The sequence below is a fragment of the Cimex lectularius genome, unplaced genomic scaffold (assembly GCF_000648675.2).
Source record: "Cimex lectularius strain Harlan isolate CLEC.00 unplaced genomic scaffold, Clec_2.1 scaffold174, whole genome shotgun sequence".
In the NCBI taxonomy this organism is placed as follows: Eukaryota; Metazoa; Arthropoda; class Insecta; order Hemiptera; family Cimicidae; genus Cimex; species Cimex lectularius.
Genome location: NW_019392881.1, coordinates 796,311 through 817,520, shown reverse-complemented (window position 1 = coordinate 817,520; position 21,210 = coordinate 796,311). Strand labels below are relative to the sequence as shown.

The window sequence follows — 21,210 nt, the reverse complement described above, 5'->3', positions numbered from 1 at the left end:
ATTAAAGTTTTTAGTTGAGATAAAAAAGTCAGTGTCACGAGCGGGATTCGAACCCACAACCTTCGGCTAGATAGGCCGCTGCTCTAGCACTTGAGCTATAGTAACCTTGATCCACTCGGACACGAACTTCCCATTTCAACACCACCTTTTGAATTTTCCCTACTTTTTGCCATTTTTCAAATATCGTGTGATATATTCTCGGCGACAAATGAAATGGCCACGGAAAGCTTTAGTAATCTTTCTTATCTAAACTAAAAACTTTAATTAATTGAAAGTATACTATGTAAGAAAATCGTATGTAAAACATCATCGAATTAATCTAACGTAATTTACTTTAATATAAAATTAGCAGTTTCACAATAAAATTTGATTATCAAAAAGCCTGCATTTTAGGCAAAGGGTACAGAAAGGCACGTATTGATGTTGGGCAAGGGTGAGCTATGCCAAGAAGAGGCCAGCCCAGTATTATATGGAACAGGTCTTGCTTAGATGCTCATGACCATTTTAAGACGACTTCCACCAGCAAATGGGCCGACTTGAATCCAATTTCCTTTAGACAGTTTTATTTTGAATATTTGGCAGAAAACTATTAGTGGAAAAAATACTCTAGTGAATTCTCGATTTTTTGTTTTTCTCTAAGTTTCTTCCCAATTCCGCAAAGCTTCTTATTGTCGATTAGGCAGTACTTTGAGAATATCCATCCTGACTACACCTAGGTTTTTTCGATGAAACAAAGCGGAGATCCGCTCATCTTTCATTGGCATTACCTTCCCGATGGTACATCGACCGTCATACGAGATTGTTATGAAGTTTATTATCACCCTTAAGATTGTGGTCTCTCATAACTTTCCTTCTTTAATCACCATTCAAAAGCACACTACTCAACGTAGGACGAGTGACATGGCCTGTGTAGCATTCATCTTCAACTTCACCACGTCCACCACCCAAACTCCGGTATACCTTAGCAATTTTCGACGGTATAATAACATACAGTATAATCATAGGTGGGCCGAACGAGTAGCCTTAAACTTCAAGCTGTCCACCAAGGCGTTCTGATTACTGTTTAGAAATACGTGGTCTTTTTTCGTGGTAATGTAAAGCAACTTTTTTCCGCGTATGGAGTCGTACGCATTGTTCCTTCAGTACTTAAATTTTCGTCTACTGTGTCCATCTCTGCTGAAACATATTCTTTTTTTATGAGCTAAAGAGAAGAATTTTGTGGAGTATGCTATCAATAAGATTTAGGTAGTTGAAGAACGGTTTTCTCACGTATTTTTTACGTGATACGTTTCTCATAACCTTTCCTAGATATTGCAGAGATGTTGCATAGGATATGTTCTGCGTTTCTTACTTTCCTAGTCATAATCAACATTAGACATCTGTTGATAGTCTGATTTTTCAAGCTAAGATGTGACTGAAGCTTATCCTCTAAATATGCCAGTTTTTCATGTCTTCCTGTTAAGGAATCCCTCTTTTTCCGATTGGGATGTTTTTGGCGATGAGACTATATCCAAAAATGTATTTGGGCCTATAAGTTGTTCTGAGGCTGCCTTTTTAGCAAGTATTGTATATCTGCTGCCTCGTTTCCGGAAATTTCCTCATGACCTCGTACCCATATTAGCGTTAGGCTATTTGTGTTTTAGGTCTTTAGGCAGTCCAGACAAGTTTTGACATACCGTAGGCCTAGAAAGTCTTTTGAGTTGCCTGGCTACCTGAAGATATGATTATTCTCCTACATTTTAGATGTTTATCATTTATTTCATATGTGCATCTTTTTATAGCTAGCAGTTCAGATTGTTGTAGTGTGATGAAGACCATGTAGTGCTCAAAGCTAGGCCCCTTTACGATCAATCATACCCACACAATTTCCCAGCCACGAGTTATTAATTCATCTTCTTTTCTGATAGTAGATTTTTCATTTTTCAGATTTTCGAGAAGTTGGGAAAATTTTGCCGTATAAGGCACCTATTCTAAAGCTTGGGAAAAATATTCGGTAACAGCTCGCACACATATTTTTTACGATTTAATGATTTCAAAGCTCCAACTATTATAGCGGCATCTATAGCGGTGCTTCCTAAACTGTGGTCTCCTTGAATACTATGCTCATAAAATGTTTGTTTTCATAATTGTCCGCTAACCTGCCCGTCAGGAAGTGAGTGATATGGCCGGATGATCATGTAATGTTGACTGTTTCTGAGGCATCAATATGCTTCTCAATAGGCACTGGACTACATCACATTATTTTAATATTCGACTGTATGTTACACTCAATGTTTTTTGTACAATTTCTTTAGTTAAGAGCTTTCATTTCCATGTCTACATATTGTACCTCTTGTATAAGCATACCCAGCAGAGAAAATGCCTGCATCTGACAGACCAATCAACGTGGATAGACAGAATTTATTTTTAACAGTTTATTCATCGCCTTATGTAACTACATGTTATTGAAGTCAAAAGCACTAGGTCTTACAACAGAATATTTTAAAACCCTATTATAAAGTAAGGAATAAAATCGTTTTATATAAAGTCATTCCATTCCTTTAAATACTAAAGCATAATATGCTTTAAAAAAATTCGAATTTTGAACAATGGTTATTCATTTAAGAAAAAGCCACTCGGTCCAAAGGGTAACTTGTACGAATTTGGACGCAAGAAAGTACAATGGATGTATAGTACAAGGGAAGTATTTGTTTCTAAAATTAAGATCTCAGAGCCCATAGTAAAGTAGTATCTATCCGATGTTTTTGTGACCCAAAGAAGTACTCAATTCAATTTGAATAGAGAATTTAAAAAAATTAATGTTAGTTATCCAACCAGTTTTAAGATCACTGAACTCGAACATTCTCAGCTTGCTCATGGAATTGAATTGAAAGAGGTAACTAAATAGGTCAAAATTATTCTCTACTGTGGACTTCATAATACGCAGGAATAGAGGAAAACAAGAAGGATCCATACAATTTGAGAACATCATAGAAGTAAATTCAAAGAGAGACTGAGGAATCCAAAAATATCCTAGTTGGATTTGAAAAGGAAAGTAATTCTAGAATACATTAACACAGGCAGAGACTCTGAACCTTAACTGTTTTCTTGAGGAGGCACTGCAAACTGAATGTGTGTCTGAGAAACATGGTTGATATACGTAGTGTCACTCAAGTGCAGGATGATTGAACGCATTTAATTAAATGCATGTTTTTAACAGCCTCGTTTATTTAAGAATACAACGAACTTATCCCGTGTTTATATTGATTCTTTAAAAGTGATGATGATATTCTGGGACTTTGTGGACGGCGTGTCCTACTCTTTTAACTTCAGCGTTGAATCCGTTCTTGTGATCAGCGGTGTAATGGACTTCCCTGACTGTGCCATCGGGTTCTTTCAACATGTAGAATCCTTTGACTTTGTCGCCTTCCCTTGTCTCATGCTGAGATTTGTAGTCACCCGTGTGCTCGTCGTGGACTTTGTACTCAAAGCTGTAATGGGGCGGCGCCTAGAATGGATAAATTAATTAACTTCATATCGGTTAACAAGTTCCCCAATATTTACATAGTAGTCGTGATGTTCATGATGGGGTTTCTCTTCCTCGACTTTATGATGGTATTCTGGGACTTCGTGGACGGCATGTCCTACTCTTTTCACTTCAGCGTTGAAACCATTTTTGTGATCAGCGGTGTAATGGACTTCCCTGACGGTGCCATCGGGTTCTTTCAACATGTAGAATCCTTTGACTTTGTCTCCTTCCCTCGTCTCGTGATGAGATTTGACGTCACCTTTATGCTCGTCGTGGACTTTGTACTCAAAGCTGTAATGAGGTGGTGCCTAACAGGAACAAAACACGAGCTTAAAAATTATAAACAACGCCGGATAAAAAATTAAATTACTTACGTAGTAATCGTAATGGTGTTCGACACCTCCTTCACCTTGTTCTCCCATCGGCGCACATGATGCAGCCGCAATGGAAGCCAATAAAAGTATAAAAGTGTTCATTGTTTGGTTCAAGCTAGTTCACAAAAGACTGATACTCTTTACGTTTGACTTTCGGTTTTTATAAGCAAGGCTCGTTATTAGACCGTACAGGATTAAGAAATAATTATTTACTTTTGAAGGGTAAATCATGTAACTTTATACATTATATATGCAAAATCCAATGAATATCCCGTTGTTATTCATGTAGGTCAAAGATTTCACAAACAGAAATTTCTGAAAAGAATGCACGGAATATTTTTAATAATTTTTCTATGTTGAATAGTAAAACAATGTATAAAGAATCAAAAAGGAATAAAAAAGTTTACTGTGAAAAAATTTGTCCTTTTTTTTTCTTTTTCCGTCGGTAGTTTCATCAGGCTTTTTAAGATGAGATAGTGGATTTTTGTTATGTATAATTTCAGCATCTTATATATTTATGTATTTCCTTAAACCTCAAGACCGCATTTATTTAAAAAGTCCACTATCTCAGAGCATACTTTTATATTTTCTATTGTTAATATTGTGTCTAAAGTACAAAGGTTCTGCAAGTTCATCTCTATATTCTTCGTACTCCTGGCACTCCAGGAGCGAATGAGGGCGTCCTTTCTTACATGTTTCACAATTGGGTGTATTTCTTTTACCTGTTCAGAAAAGGTAAGCATCGCAATTGTAGATTTTTTTATTGTCACATTTTGGCTAAATAATCAAGGAATTCTAAAATTAACCAACATTGTCGAACAAAATTCAGCCTTGTTTGATTTTTCAATAAGTAAGGTTACATGATTTTTCCCTTGAAAATAAGTGTATGTTGCTTAATCTAGTACGGTCCAGTTCCGAGGGTAAAAGCAGCCTTCGACGTACCACCAACTTAAATAACAAAAATTAAATTCCGAGTCGTTATCCTATGTTTTGAGAAAAATTGTTACTTTTACATTTTGTTACAAATTACATGTGTCACACTGCGAGAGACAATTTTCAGTGTTATTATCTACCCCTTTTGTACTGTGTAAGTAAGACGTCTGTGCTCGCCAATTAATTATATTTTTGGTCCTATGAATATAATCTTCAATCCATTAGATTTCGTAGTCCGATTGACCAAATAACATCTTTCAATTAATTAATCTTTATGTAAGGTATTGGTTGAGATAAAAAAGTCAGTGTCACGAGCGGGATTCGAACCCCCAGCGCAGCTGCTCTACCTCTTGATGTCACGATAGCTCAGGTGGTAGAGCAGCGGCGTATCTAGCCGAAGGTCGTGGGTTCGAATCCCTCTCGTGCCATTAACTTTTTTCATCTCAACTAAAAACCTTAATTAACTGTAAAGTATTAATTGGTCAAGCGGACCACGAAATTAGTGAATTTAATAAAGAAAAGGTTTTTCTAAAACCCACGTCACACCAGACCGCATCTCACGATCTCTAAGTAATCATTAATGTTTTATTTTATTTTTGTAAGATCATTGAAACAAATAATTATACAAATTAAAATTTAAATTAGGTTCATTCCACCTATTGGAACAATTACAAATTAATTGCGACACCTATACCCATGAGTACTTCGGTAACTTTTGGGCATGTCCACTGGTTCCTTCGTTGGGAAGATTTAGGTATACCCTTGGAAGAAGTCATAGAAAAATAAAAATAAGAAAAATAGAAACCAAAGATAATAAAAACCTTTGGAAGACAGGTAGCCTCAAGTGAGTGCAGTGTAAACGCCTAAACCGTTGCGGCCACCGGATAATTAAATCAATATTTCAAATACCAATAATAATTAGATTAATCAACAAAGCTTTATTCAAACATAAAAAATCATTTCCACAATAATGGCTCAAAGAATTTTCAGAGCAAGCCTATTAAAACGTATAAAACTAGTAAAAGTATGCTTTCAATAAATTATATAAATTATTTAACAATGTATAATGTAAACTATAATTTAATTCGAATTCAAAACCTGATTTACATTACCCAACAAAATATACAGCCCAAGAAAAACTGCCTAAGCTTTATTTACCATTTTGCCCAATTTATATAAATCATTGTATTATCGAACTGATCCTTCTAGCGTGTCTGGCAAGTGGGTGAAGGTCGTAATGTAATAACATCCTGGCCAGAATGGAATTTCTTCTCAGGCTAATTTTTCGTCACATTGAATATATATAAGGAGGAAAAGATCAACCTAACAGCCATTTAACCTTCCGGCTTTGTGGAAGGAAGTTGTACCACTTTTGGTTTTTGTGCGGTTACAGAAGCTAAGCTGGCCAAAAATGAATAAGGATATTTGTAATTTATTCTTAATAAATTAATTTTAATTAAATTATGCGATATATTCTTGTTTGTTGGATAAAACAAAATAGAAAATACAAACACTAACAAACAAAAATTAAACCTCATTTTAATAACGGATTCACTTAAGAATAGTAACATGAAGAATACTCATTTTGTAAATAAACACCTATTCTCGTCTTTTCTCCATTTTAATCCAGTTGTATTCTCTTCAACCACGGAAAGACATCATCTTGAACCAGAATTCGCAATATTATTGTGCAAATGAATAATCGAGGTGACTGGCAAGTGGATATCGCAGAGGCAGATGACGTTTCTCATAGCGTGTTCTCCCGGGTATTAGCCCGATTCTGTGAGACGGGAAGTACCAATAGGATGCCTGATAGTGGATCTCAGCGCATTACGACGCTAACGGAGGACATAAATATTGTCATTGATATTTTTAGATCTTAAATGAAGTACATATTTTGGCAAGGCCACAAATGATTATCAACATAAATGATTCGTAATCGTTCGTGGGAAGTTGGCCTCACATTGTATGCTCTGCAGCAACAGTGTAACCTCTTTTAAGATTTTCCAGGGCACAAGCATTGATGGCATGTATTTCCGCTTGAAAGACCGAAGTGTACTTCCCTAATGAGTTTGATTGCTCATGTTTTGGGCTTGTACAGAAAACGCCTGATCCGGTTCCTTCGTTTGTTTTGGAGCCATCTGTGTACCATATCATTGTATCTGATGCTCTCCTGTGTTCTTCCTCTCCTTTATAGTCCGTTGAGACTTTATAGGAAGTTGTGAAGATTGTTTCCGGGATCATGTAATCAGTCCCCATTTCTAATAATAGGTGTCTGATTTTGTTGATTATGGTTGTATGCCCGAATTGTTTAGTTCCTTTCCAATTTAATTGTTTCTGGAGCCTAAATGAGCTTTTCCTAGCCTCCCCTTGTAACCATTTGGCTATATGACCATCCCTAACCCTTGTAACCAAATATTTCCAGTGAGGGTAGGTTTAGCAAAGTTTTTAATGCGTTTGTAGGGGTTGTTCTCATCGCCCCTGTGATACGTTTGCTAGTCTTTGTATGCTGCCTAATGTTTGGGTAGCTACTTTTTGTTGAGCTTTGTTTCTCCAGATTAGTGATCCATAGGTTATTCTGGGTCTTATTACTGCCGTGTATAGCCAATAGGCCATTTTCGGTTTTAGTCCCCAAGATTTGCCTAAGGTCCTTCTTGTGGCCATTAGCGATATTTTACCTTTTGCTATAGTATGTTGCAACTGAGGATTCCAAGTTAATTTCTTATCAAAGATTATTCCTAAATATTTTACCTCATTTTTAATACCAGCATTTCGTTATAGAAGCGTAATCCTTGTATTTCTATATTTCTTTTCTTGGAGAAAGCAATTAAGGTGGTTTTTGAGGAGTTTACTCTAAGTCCCCGTTTTAAACACCATTGTTCCACCAGGTTGAGTGCTCTTCGGGTGAGCTCTTTTAATGTTGAATCGAATTTCTCCTGACTCGTATGACAATGTTATCTGCATAGCCGTGGGTGTAAATTCCACTTTCATTTAGCTTGCATATGAAGTCGTCCACTACCACATTCCACAGCAGAGACGAGAGTATTCCTCCTTGCGGACACCCCCTCGCCACCACTGCTTCTACTTTTTCGTGGAACATGGAGGCCGGCACTTTCCTGCTTTTTAGCATTGATTCTATCCATCTACAGCAAGTTTCGTCTGTTCCTCGCTGTTTTAGTGATGTAACCATTGCTTCGAAAGGAATGTTGTCAAATGCTCCTTCAATGTCCAAGAAGGTTCCCAATGCCATTTCTTGGTGTTCAGTGGATCCTCTATTTGTATCGTTAGTTGATGTAGTGCTGATTCACACGATTTTCCTTTCTGATAGGCATGTTGATATTTATGAAGAAGTTTTTCTTTTAAAGAACTACAGCAACAGCCCGCCACCAGCGGAGGAGAATATGGTGCACCTAGCGCCTAGTCTAAGAGAACATCAATCGGAATGCTGTTATGTTTACTGATGAGTCGCGTTTCTGTCTGAATAGTGAAAGCAGGCGCCGAAGAGTTACCGAGTGTGCCCCAGTTCGTTCATTGCAGTTTGGAGGAGGAGGTGTCATGGGCTGAATTAGGATTTACACTAGAACCGGTCTCCATATTGTTGAAGGCAACCTCACGCACCGCAGTCTGTTATGTTCAAGGAATACATCCCTCAAACTAGGGATCTCATTGGCAGAGATTTTCGATTGCTGTATGACATGCCAGACCTCATAGAGGCAGAGTTGTTCATCAATATTTAGAAAACCTGGGAATTTCCCATCTGCCCCTTCCTTCATTGTTTCCAGATCTGAATCTCATTGAGCACATGAGTGATGCATTGCAGAGAAGGCTTTTCGATCACCAGCCACGGCAAGTTGACCTGCAACATCTGAGTGCAGCGTTGCAACATCTATGAAGTGAAATTAGTGACACCCTTATTGACAGTATGCCTAACAGGTGCACAGAGAACAATAAAAATTATTGCTTGGTATTAATTGTTTAAAAAATTGTTGTGTCCAATTAACAAAATTAAAACCTTTTATTTTGTTCATTGTCAAATTCCCTTAATTACATTTTCGTTCAGTAAGAAACAACAATTTCTAATACATTTTAATGAAATTTACACTAAAAATAAAATAAAAATGCTAAGGAAAGTAAATACTACAAAATGGGCAACATCCCTGTTCATTCTTGAGCAGTTTGCTAAGTAATCAGAACAAATCCTATATTTTGCTAAGCAGTGATAGATTTAAAACGTCCAATGAATGTGGTTCCAATAAGGAATGTGAGGAATGAAGAAGAATATAACCCCAACCTACCGAGCTGAGGTCCATGCAATGGTTTGTGCAAAGGGGTATATAAACAAAAATATTTAAGGTGCACAGATTTACATGTACTACAAAAAACAATCATTAAAAACATATTTATAAAGTATAAACAAAACATTAATTTATTACTGATACTCTAAACAATCAGAACAAATCTTTTATTTTGCTAAGCAGAGATAGATTTAAAACTTCCGATGAATGTGGATCAAACTCGGCAACCTAACTCGGGCAACTCGGAAATTTAAGTAAGATGGTAATAAAAGACTATCGATTTTATTATTATTATTTTTTTTTGCCGGCTAACTAACAGGGTCAACGCCTGCGCGTCATGTATATAGCCTTCTCACATTTCTCTTCTTAGCTATCTTATGTGTACATTCTTTTCGAAGTCTTGTTATGCCCCAACTAAACGACTGTTGCCTTCCGATTCACCTAATTCACCTAATATGAGATTTGTTATCTTGTTTGTTGTTACCCTCCCACACGTGATAAATGAAAATACATAAATATAATATTTATACACATTTTTATAATTCATATTCATATTAATTTACTAACCTACACTACATATTGGAAGTCGGAAGATTATCGTTATCTTGCGGCCTCCTTTCTCTCACTAATAAATACATTCAAGCGGTATTTACAATTTCCATTCATACACTAAACTATCCTAAATTGTTTGATGGGCCTGCGGAGTACTCGATATTCCTCGAAAGTCGACAGCCACGTCTTTTCATGCATCACCAATTGCGCTAATAAATACATTCATTCTGGACAGGTCACTACACTTCGGAAGTATAGTACTAACGAAATGGCAATGACCCGTTCCTCAAATCATACTACAAATATATATATATATATATACCAAATTAGTATAGGTACGTATGTATATATATATATATTTACATACGTACCTATACTAATTTGGTGGGCCTGTACTCGAGTACTCACTCGATATTCCGTCACTGCCACACCCACGCATTCTTTGACACTCACGCAAATAAATACATTCATACAAATACCACGTGGATTTGTAGAGGAGATATACCACGTGTGGTGGGTTATATATAGCCACATGCATTGATTAATTGTAGGTAATCAATAATCTTTCGTTTATAATCACTGTTGTACTTATGTTCTTTTGTTATATCGTTGGGAAGGCCACACCGTAAATAATTTATAAATGAACACAAAATCGGACTGAAGATAAGAAATATTATGTAAACTATATGGAATATTCAATTTGAAGGATATGAATTTAAAGAATTTATTTAGAATAATCATTCTACTACTCATGTGTGGTGATTAGTGACCGTTAATCAATAATTATTCAGAAATCTAAGATGCGCTCTGGTGTGATGTAGGTTTCAGAAAAACATTTTCTTTATTGTGCCAACGCTTCGATCTTTATTGAGATCATCTTCAGGGCTCAAAGTGTTTGTCTCTACACGACACGCAAGAATGGCACAATTACACAGAAGACAAACACTTTCAGCCCTGAAGATGTTCTCAATAAAGATCGAAACATTGGCACGATAAAGAAAATGTTTTTCTCAAACCTACATCACACCAGACCGCATCTCACGATTTCTGAATAACTACTACTCATATATATTACGATATAAATATTCATCCGTATTCGTTTGTTAACTACTAATATATAATGTTACATGATTTGCCTATTCATCATTTCTTAATAATGTAAAGTCTAATACCGCGCGTATCGTATCAATACTAAACAGAATATTAAATTATTATTTCAAAAGTTAATATTTATTGATAGTAGATTTATCCATTTTTTATGTTCATGTAGAGTTGGTTGTTAAAGTTCCGTGTTTTTAGCATACCTGACCACTGAATATCTATTACTTCAGTTGTTTCAAATCATAACTGTTGCAACACTGTCTTAGTTTTAAATAGACATACTGAGATTATTGTCGTATTAAATTTATCATGAAAAGATTGTTGTTACACAAAAAATGCTAATAATTATACAATAGGGTCGTTTATTTTACAAATATGCAACTGATTGTAATCGTTTGATACACTGTTCAGTGATGATACTGGTAAACTGGAACTTGGTGAACAGCATGTCCAACTCTTTTGACTTCAGCGTTGAAACCGTTTTTGTGATCAGCGGTGTAATGGACTTCTCTGACTGTACCATCGGCTTCTTTCAGCATGTAGAATCCTTTGACTTTGTCTCCTTCCCTAGTCTCATGGTGAGATTTAACGTCTCCCGTATGCTCGTCGTGGACTTTGTATTCGAAGTTGTAATGAGGTGGTGCCTAAAATTAAGTCGAAAATGATTTCAACCTGTTTGCAATTAATAGACTTTTATGTCTTGTACTTACGTAGTAGTCGTGATGTTCTTCCTGGCCTTGCTCTTCTACATTTTGGTGGTACACTGGTACCTCTTGATGTACGGCATGTCCAACTCGTTTGACCTCAGCGTTGAAACCATTTTTGTGATCGGCGGTGTAATGGACTTCCCTGACAGTGCCGTCGGCTTCTTTCAGCATGTAGAATCCTTTGACTTTGTCTCCTTCCCTTGTCTCATGGTGTGATTTGACGTCACCTTTATGCTCGTCGTGCACTTTATATTCGAAGCTATAATGTGGCGGAGCCTGTAACGAGTAGTTAATTAACATGTTATTTTTGCCAATTAATAAAATTTCATATACTGACATAGTAGTCGTGATGTTCTTGATGCCCTCCACGTACTTCTTCGCCTTGTCCTTCAAATGGCGCGCATGTTGCAACAACGATGCAGGCGAATAAAACGACAAATGTATTCATTGTTCCTCCGTGATTGTCCACAAGTGAATGATGCTTATTCCCGTTTTCTTTTCATTATTTATAAGAAACGGACGGTACTGGACCGTACAGGATTAAGAAACGTTTCATTAATATCCAAGGGTAAATCATGTAACGTTATGTATTGGTAATTAACAAACCAATACGATTAATATCTACTTCGTAGTATGACAAAACCAGCTAGTTATTCAAGCATTTACAATTGTTTGACTTTGTCGCCTTACCCTTCGACTTACTTTCAGATCCTTTAAGTATGTAGCGTTAACTTTGTATCATACCAAAATGAAGCCGTCTACGTCGAAAAGTACTTTGAAGCCGCGTAGAGGTCGTGCCTCGTGGCTAAAAGAAAATTTTTATACGTGTTCAAAAACTACTAACACCGAGGGGAAATATTTGAATTACTTAAACATAAATCTATACTACTAAACTAAACTAACAAACAAACACATTAGTTAAACCTTTTCATGAATTAATTTTATGGTAAATCCCTTGTATTGCATACAATTTTTATCCTAGTGTTTTTTTTTATTACTCCAATGGAAAGAGCACTAAAAATTTTATGCAATTAATTTGTTTTTATTTTAATCTAAAACAATATTACAAATACAATTAGAAGATAAACTTTTACCAGTTCTCAAGTTCCTGAGGAAAGTTTAAGTAAGTTTCTTGGTCTCTGTAAATACTGACGCTCACAAAAAAGTTGGTCCTACTCGTGTGTACTTAATTTCATAAAGCTCAGTTATCTCCGAGGTAAAATTAACATTTGATTACTTCATTTTTAGGTCACAAACCGTTAAAAAAAAATCATTAAAATTTTAAAATTTCTATTAAAAATGATGCAAGTAATACAAAAATAAAGAAAGAAAAATGGCTCTTTGGTATAAAATTGTAGATTGAAAAAAAAGAAGCTACAAACAATTAAATCAAACATTCGAAATGTCTACTTTCATGAAGAATGCATTTTTATTTATTTATTTTTTATGTTTTTACGAGGGTATGCACATCAGAAGTCTTATAGACCTTCAAGGTTCCGGTGTTTTTGGAAAAAAAAACATTTGTATGTATGTCGGGTTCGAATGCAGGGCCGCTGGATTCGAACCCAGGACCTTCACCTTACAGTGATGAGCGCTGGGTCAACGCCTAAACCGTTGCTGCCACCGACGCCCCCAAGAATGCAATTATTATTAATTTAATTGATAAAGGCTTTTTGTTTTTTCTTATGTTCAGTTTTGTATCACAGAGACGTTTTAGTTTACTTTTTACAGTACTTTTATTAGAAGTTTTTAAATCGTAATAACGTCATTACTTTGAGGGCTTGAGGTGATTCGTAGATAAGATAGTTTTGGGATTTGATGTTTTGTGATGGTTGGGTAAGTTTATTAAACTATCGATAACAGGACCGAATTACATTTTGGGTAAAAAGAATACGTAGATTTGCCAGGGTAGTTTCATTCGACAGAGAAAATGGAACACCAAAAATTTTTCTTATTACTTCAGCCCGTAAGTCTTTATCGGCTTCACTAAGTTTTTATAAAGCAGCCTTTTATTTTTGAAAGATAAATTGTTAAAATTGTAATTCATCTGTGATCATCGAGTGAAATTTGTTTACTGGTCGATGCTAACTTACTGTAAATGCAAAATGTCGGAAATGTCTGCCAGAGGCAAAATAATCCTTCTAAACGCTGCCTTCTGCTGGGGGTTAAACTTTTCGGTTAAAGGTCAAAAAACCCGACACCGCGTCACGCCAACCCAGTCGTGGGTCCATTGCGAAACCCCTTCAGGAAAATAGCGGTAACTATTTTCCCTCTTCAAATCACACACATTATACAACTGTTTACAAATAACAATTAACCCTTGACCTGCTATCCTCTTTGCCATTGCCTTACGACGAACGCGACATTACAAGCATCACATCAAACCTAATTGAATCTGAGTCGTCTTCTGACGATTGACGGCTTCAAGAGGAACTTTATGTTTTCTTGTCTTATGTAATACCTAGATGCTTTTATATAGAAGTAGTTTTATAGTTTGGAAGTAGCTGGATTGAAATCAAAAAATGATGTAAATAATTTGTACATATCGTTAAGTTACAATCAAAATGGTCTCATCTGCTACTAGAGCATAGCAAAGCTTTTGGGGTGTTGGAAAATCAGGCTGTGATAGAATTCATCTTACCTGAGAACATTTGTAGCATAAAAGAGAAGAATTACAATTTGAACAACACTAAGTGTGTATTTTACCACAATATGTGAATCACTATTATGAACTACCTAAAATAACAGGAAAAAATATTGAACCACGCGAAGACCAGGGAGTAAAATTACCTTGCCCTATTCTAAAGGACACAATTACTTACAACACAAACCTTTTTTTCACCTGATATATATTTGTCTTTTGTTAACGAGAGAATGCTAGGGACGTGGAATCACCGATTTCAATGAAACTCTGTGTAGACTTTGAATAGAAAAAATTAGATACATATCCGAGCATTAGTGCCAATAATACATAAAATACGAGAAAAACTATTCGAAAAAAATTGAATAATGTTTAAATGTTTTTAAATGTTTAAATGCATATGTTGTTTTTGCTTTGGATCTATTTCAAGGCTAATACATTTACACATTGGAGAAAAATGAGTATCAGTTATAATTTGCAACTAACTATAATATTCCCTTGTTGTATTGTATGTAATTGTATTTTAGTAGGCATATTATTGTTCATATATAAATAAAGCTGTATTTCTATATATTCAAGTATTTATTAATCTATGGCAGTAATTTTTTAGAACAAGAAAATAAAATAATACTAAAAATGGTATTAAGTGAGTAATGAGACATATAAAAATTTACAAAACCCAAAAGTCTTTTTCAGTAGAACACGCACAAAAAATGGGGTTCGTTTTAAGCACTGTTTAAAGCGCTTAAGTGCAAATTTTATAGTAATCAAAACGTATAAATTTTTCCGCTTTTGTCACGCTGAGACACGTGTTTCTGAAAGAAAAAAACACTTTATTCTGGATCTGCTAAGAACAACAATAAGGTTACAGAAATGTTTAAAAATCTGGCACTTGAATTTGTGAAAATTTGTCATTAACATAAAGTTGATAACAAATACAAATAGGGGACGTCGGTGGCCACAACGGTATGGGCGTTGACACGGCGTTCATCACTGTAAGGTAAAGGTCCCGGGTTCGAATCCAGCGGCCCTGCATTCGAACCCGACATACTTACAAATGGGCTTTTATTCAAAAACAACTTTTTTGTTTTTTTCAAAAAAATAAACAAAAAGTGGGGGCGAGAGAGAGAGAGAGAGAGAGAGAGAGAGAGAGAGAGAGAGAGAGAGAGAGAGAGAGAGAGAGAAAGAGAGAGAGAGAGAGAGAGAGAGAGCTTTCTTATGTAGCTAAAGGACCTAACAGAATCGTGGCACTATGTTTTAAGGGAAATGAGGTGCTGGTACTAGACAGATTTAAAAGAGATAAGGGAGGCGACTTTGCGAATTGGCAAAGGAAGAAAATTAAAAATATTTGTAGCTCGAGCTAGGAAAGACCGCTGAACTGTTTTAGGACGAGGAAGAGGACATTGGCAACATTTTCTACTTTCCATATTAAACTCTCTTCTCACTCCAATCGAGTTTCCCAATCCCTATCCATTAGAAACCACCTTTATTCCACCAGACTGAAGATCGACCTACTACAAGAGGATTAGTCCTTCCGTGTAGTTGGGAGAACAATGGTTGTCAATTCCCCTCACGACACATGATCAATGTCATCTGTAAAACCAGTTCATTACATAATATATATAGGGTTACAGATTGCAATAAATATATTGAAAGTAAGAATCACTATATAATCGCGAATGTATGTTTTGAAATGTTAATATGTAAGAATTTTCGAAGTGTATATTAAAAAAAGAAATGGTCCCAGTATGCTTCCCTGAAGAACACCCGCATTAATGCGTACATAATATGAAAATTCAATTCCCGGACGGATTCTGGTCTCTGTATGAATCCTTGAAATGATGCTGTTTAGTTTGCTAGACCGAGTTCCAGTTTCGATCGAAGGCCTTTTATTCAATTATCACTTCAATCAAAATCAAGAAAGATACCCAACCCATGCTTTTCTTGTTCAAATGAAGAAGTGGTATTGTTAGCAACTGACTGCAGCTGTTTAGTGGTCAAGTGAAATGAGCGCAATCCAAACAGATAAGTCGAGAAGTTTTAAAATTGCCAAGACGAAGAAAAAGAAAAAAATTCTTCAGCAATTTGTAATGGGAGTTTTTTAATTTAAAAAAGGTTCACAATCGTAGTACAGCACGTACCTCCGATTAGCATTAAAATCTATAAATCTAAACATTTGTGATATTCTCTTAAAACAACAAATAACAAGAAATAATATTGATATTCATTTTTTCGCTCACCAAAAAAAAATCCCAAATGTTCACTTTTTAAATGCCTTCGATTTTTTCGAAAATAAAAAATGGAACCTCTGTACTTTGGTTTTTGTATTTTTTTAGATACCTAATCTCTAAATCTAGTTATTGTTAATTTTTTTCTGCCCTTCTTCGCCAGTTTGGCCTCCCAGACGCATTTCGGCATTTCGCCATCTTCCATGCTGCGTCTTCGTGATTTTCGGCGCAGACCCGATTACCCTCTTGACCCTAATTATAGGGCCCAATACTATATTATATTATATAAAATTATACGGTCGTACATATTATTTCATTATTATATATAAAAATTTGTAATAAAGAAATTTTCACCCAAGATTTACCATACTGGATTAAAATTTTGCCCATTGAACGGAATACTCCAACATTTAATCATACATTCCATCGGTTTTCTCCGATATATAACACTAAATTCCTTACAATTAAGGATAAATTTCTTAACCCTGTACGGTTCAGTTCCGTGTGTTTCTTATAAAAACTGAAATGCGAAAGTAAATGAGCATCAGTCACTTGTGAATAGCCACAGACAATGAACTCCTTTGTAGTCTTATTCGCCTGCATCGTTGTAGCGACTAGCGCGCCACTTGAAGGACATAGCGAAGAAGGTTTAGGGCAAGAACATCACGACTATTATGTAAGTCTATAAAAGTATTTGAATTTTCAACAGACTAAGAGGAATTTTCTGTTTTCCCAGGCTCCACCACATTACAGCTACGAATATAAAGTGCACGACGAGCATAAAGGTGACGTCAAATCTCACCATGAGACCAGGGAAGGAGACAAAGTCAAAGGATTCTACATGCTGAAAGAAGCTGATGGTACAGTCAGAGAAGTCCATTACACCGCCGATCACAAAAACGGTTTCAACGCTGAGGTCAAACGAGTTGGACATGCCATACACCAAGAAGCACCAGCACCAGTGTACCACCTAAAAGAGGAAGAAAATCATGGCCACCATGTAAATTCAATATTTTAAAGTCTAATTATTTGGGAATAGGTTGAACCAATTTTTTGCTTAATTTTAGGAACCACATCATTACAGCTATGAGTACAAAGTCCACGACGGGCACACAGGAGACGTTAAATCTCATCATGAAAGCAGGGAAGGTGACACTGTCAAGGGATTCTACATGCTGAAAGAAGCCGATGGTACAGTGAGGGAAGTCCATTACACCGCCGATCACAAAAATGGTTTCAACGCTGAAGTCAAAAGAGTTGGGCACGCCCTCCACCACATGCCAGTCCACCATCTACATTAAAATTATTTGTAGAGATTAGTGACCGTTAATCGATAGTTATTCAGATATCGTGAGATGCGGTCGGGTGTGATGTAGGTTTCAGAAAAACATTTTCTTTATCGTGCCAACGTTTCGATCTTTTATTGAGATCATCTTCAGGGCTCAAAGTGTTTGTCTTCTGTGTAATTATGCCATCCTTGCGTGTCGTGTTGAGAGGGCAAAATGTTTTTCTGAAACCTACATCACACCCGACCGCATCTCACGATATCTGAATAATTAAAATTATTTCTAAAACAGAATCTGATGTACATAAATACTTTAATAATATAATTATTGTAAAAGAAATTAGCTTTGCGTTTGCTACGCCATTCCGCATATAATTCTGCCTTTTTTATTTTTGATCTTTTCAATTTTTCCCTCACACGATTTTAATGCTAATTGAATAATTGGTTGTTATAAGATCGAGCAAGGATGAAATCGAGTGGAGTTCGTCCCCCTGCTATTCCTACTCAAAAACATATTTTTTATTGCTAAGAAGTTCGTGTTGTCGATTTTTAGTATATACTTAAAATTTATTGTGATATATTTAACTAAAAACTTTAACTTTTTTGAATGAAATTCACGCGCAATGAAAACAGAAAACTATATTTTAAAAAGCTATTGAAATTACATTTTAACCAATTGGTTAAAATTAATTTTTCCCGGCTCTTTTTGCCAATTGGCAAGAACGTTTGAACAGGTGTCTCATTTTTCGACCTAGTGTTACTAAAAATGTTTCTTTAATATCCATGTCACGTCCGTCGGCCCTACTTGTAAGACAGATTAGGTGGATTGGACGTAAAACATGTTAAAATTTATATTTCTAAAATTAAATCAAAATTGTTAAACGCTATCATTAACTTTTAAAATATAGTGAAACCATCTGGCCTATGTAGACAGCGTGCATGTCTTACATAAATCTATTTCTCGACAGAAAAAAAAATCCGAAAGTATTCGGTTCACAATTCCACCTTTCATTTTTCAAAATAGCCCCGCTGTGGAGCCAGATGATAAATAAATTAGACAAGAAAAAGTAAGCCTGGCAAAAAAAACTTAGGATATTTGACTTTCGAACCATGCCTTATGTAGCACGACTTTGTGTGGATACAATCGTGAAAAACGACCTCATAATCCGAGAAGGCTTTGCAAATATGAAATTCACCGATAACCAACATTTTCTATTCCCTGAAGGAAATTTTAAATGAAATATGTGTCACGTTTAAAATTCACGCGTATCTTAAAATTCAGTTGATTAACAGCAACATTTGAGAATCGCCGGTGGCCGCAACGTTTAAGACGGCGCTCATCACTGTAAGGTAACAGTCCCGGGTTCGAATCCAGCGGCACTGTATTCGAACCATACATACTTACAAATGGGATTTTTTGTTTCAAAAATATCAGTACCCAGAGGGCTGATATAACCCCTGTTTTGCGGACCCTCGTTAAAAAATTTAATGAATTAATAAAAATAAATAGTAACATTTCTTCTATCAGGCATTCATGTGTTACGTTCGTAAAACGTAACATAGTATGAAAACATAACATTTTAAGTGTATTGTTGTTGTTTGGCCAGAGATGCCTCCTGAATTGTAATGCCACCTAAACTAAAATTGGCGGTGGGTTAATCAAAATTAAGACGGTCTCCCGGCTTATGAGAGGGGAGAGGAGTGAAAAAAAAAGAGAGGACAGTGTGCGTCGAGACGGATATCCCTACGGCTTGGCCGGAGCAAAGAAAATCAACGAAGGCGATCGCGGACCCACTCAACTTCAGAGAAGGTGCTCCATACTCCTAGAAGCGGGGATTTTCAAGCGCCTGGAAAGAAGCATATCTGGACACTGGTTCCCAGGAAAGTTTAGTTTTAAGGAATGTTTATTTAGATTTTATGATAATTTAGGTTCATTTAGTGTGAAAGTTTGTTAAAATGTTACCCGTAGAGAATTAAGATCAATCTATGTTTAATATTTTGGTTTCCATTGGAATAAATGTATTTTTTTGTTTCCTTATGTAAATATTGTGTTCTTTTTTTTTCTTTGTGTTAATTTTACTGTTATTGAATTTTCTTTGTTTTATTTTAATTTTACGGTTCGCTGTTTCCGTGTACATAAACAGCGTGGCGCCCATCTTTTTTTAAATTTAATATTAAGTTTAATATTCTTAATTCATTAAGTAACCCCGCCCGTCTCCACGGAGCGAAGCCGGCAAATTCTCGGCGTAAGACATGATTATTAAATTACAACTCTGGAAACAATACTACGATGACAAATACTTTTATATATGTTTTAAAGCCCGAGAACTACTATTAATGGGTTAGGGCCGAGTATCTATCGCGTCCGACTCGTATTTACCACGTTAGGGGTCCTTTGTTCGAATCCCGGCATACCACATGGATTTATCATTTTGAATAATATGGAGAAAGTATTGTAAAATGGATTGACCCCTCGTCCTCTACATGGGGTATTTGATTTGCTCATTAAGCTCTCTTGTATGACTGGATTTACTGAACTTGACGTTTTACTAAAAATTATCATTCTTAATACATAATCAAATCCTTTTTAATGTACGCACATAATTCTAATTTTGATAAATAAAACAAAACATTTTTACCGCATTTTTTTATAAAAAAATATATCATAAAGACCGTTTTTTAACCTCTTAAGGTAGTGTGGATTTATTGAGGATGCTAGAAATATTCTAGACTTTCTGAGGTTTGTGAGGATTACAGAAAAATAAAATAGTTGAAATAAATTTCATGGATAGATTAAAAATAGGGGATTTATTTTACAGCACCATCGATTGAAAATTGTATTTTTTAGTCGGATTCAGCTGTATATCGTAATTTTTTTTAGGGAATTCGAATCGTCGGTCGAATAATTTAGAAAGTAAACAGTCCCAGTCTTTAAATTTCTGCTGTATGTTCCAACGTCGGATTCTTGTCCCAGGTGGAGTACGTAGTATGTTGTAATCTATGCAATCCAATAGTAATTATCACTTCTTATTAAAAAACATGGTATAAAAAGTTAATTATACTTATTAGACAGTGGTTGTGAGGACGTAAATAATGAATGTAAGTAAGTTAGTTTAACTTTCATTTTTATGCTTATCTCAAAAGCTATGAGACTTGAATCAAATAATTAATTTAGTCACGTATTTTTAATTCACAGATTAACACGGAAACGAATAATCGCTTTAAAAAAACCGTTAGGAAGGCTGATTTCCGGGCATTGTGAGCAGTAAATATTGAGTACTGAGTATTGCAACACTAATCCTTGAAAAAGGAAATATTCCTATTTACAAATGATAATTTTTCCCTTTCTTACCAATATGAATATAATAGAGATTGAAGTCATCTTGAAATTTTTTTAATATTATTTTTTATCATGATGTTGTTGTTCAATACGACCGTTTATTTCAGAAATTCACAAATTGGATCGTTGTTACGATCAGTAATGACGATGGTAGACGGCATGTCCTATCATTTTACCTTTATCGTTGAAAATGATCAACGGTGTTTTTCCAGATGACGGTAGTCCTTTTCAACTTAGAATCCAATT

General features: G+C 35.6%; 3 protein-coding genes across 3 annotated transcripts; 1 reads left to right on the top strand and 2 right to left on the bottom strand.

Annotated features, from left to right (window-relative positions):
• Positions 1 to 3,187: 3,187 nt before the first annotated feature.
• Positions 3,188 to 3,999, bottom strand: LOC106665144 (cuticle protein 7-like). The gene is made up of 3 exons (XM_014391361.1): positions 3,883 to 3,999; positions 3,544 to 3,816; positions 3,188 to 3,487 (listed from the first exon to the last, which is right to left on the bottom strand). The coding sequence occupies exons 1-3, from the start codon at positions 3,982 to 3,984 to the stop codon at positions 3,251 to 3,253; spliced, it is 612 nt and encodes a 203-aa protein (XP_014246847.1). The 5' UTR covers positions 3,985 to 3,999; the 3' UTR covers positions 3,188 to 3,250.
• Positions 4,000 to 11,107: 7,108 nt separating this feature from the next.
• LOC106665142 (histidine-rich glycoprotein-like) lies at positions 11,108 to 11,928 on the bottom strand. The gene is made up of 3 exons (XM_014391360.1): positions 11,808 to 11,928; positions 11,474 to 11,746; positions 11,108 to 11,407 (listed from the first exon to the last, which is right to left on the bottom strand). The coding sequence occupies exons 1-3, from the start codon at positions 11,916 to 11,918 to the stop codon at positions 11,171 to 11,173; spliced, it is 621 nt and encodes a 206-aa protein (XP_014246846.1). The 5' UTR covers positions 11,919 to 11,928; the 3' UTR covers positions 11,108 to 11,170.
• Positions 11,929 to 16,910: 4,982 nt separating this feature from the next.
• Positions 16,911 to 17,640, top strand: LOC106664978 (histidine-rich glycoprotein-like). The gene is made up of 3 exons (XM_014391091.1): positions 16,911 to 17,015; positions 17,076 to 17,339; positions 17,407 to 17,640. Exons 1-3 carry the CDS (start codon positions 16,911 to 16,913, stop codon positions 17,638 to 17,640), a joined length of 603 nt encoding a protein of 200 aa, XP_014246577.1.
• The last annotated feature ends 3,570 nt before the right edge of the window (positions 17,641 to 21,210 follow it).

Excerpts from the sequence above, each read along its gene's own strand:
- LOC106665144 (XM_014391361.1), bottom strand. The coding sequence starts at position 3,984 with ATGAACACTTTTATACTTTTATTGGCTTCCATTGCGGCTGCATCATGT. Across the intron at positions 3,817-3,882 it reads AACACCATTACGATTACTAC|GCACCACCTCATTACAGCTT; the intron begins GTAAGTAATTTA and ends TGTTCCTGTTAG. Across the intron at positions 3,488-3,543 it reads ATGAACATCACGACTACTAT|GCGCCGCCCCATTACAGCTT; the intron begins GTAAATATTGGG and ends TATCCATTCTAG.
- LOC106664978 (XM_014391091.1), top strand. The coding sequence starts at position 16,911 with ATGAACTCCTTTGTAGTCTTATTCGCCTGCATCGTTGTAGCGACTAGC. Across the intron at positions 17,016-17,075 it reads AAGAACATCACGACTATTAT|GCTCCACCACATTACAGCTA; the intron begins GTAAGTCTATAA and ends CTGTTTTCCCAG. Across the intron at positions 17,340-17,406 it reads AAGAAAATCATGGCCACCAT|GAACCACATCATTACAGCTA; the intron begins GTAAATTCAATA and ends GCTTAATTTTAG.
- LOC106665142 (XM_014391360.1), bottom strand. The coding sequence starts at position 11,918 with ATGAATACATTTGTCGTTTTATTCGCCTGCATCGTTGTTGCAACATGC. Across the intron at positions 11,747-11,807 it reads AAGAACATCACGACTACTAT|GCTCCGCCACATTATAGCTT; the intron begins GTCAGTATATGA and ends TACTCGTTACAG. Across the intron at positions 11,408-11,473 it reads AAGAACATCACGACTACTAC|GCACCACCTCATTACAACTT; the intron begins GTAAGTACAAGA and ends ACTTAATTTTAG.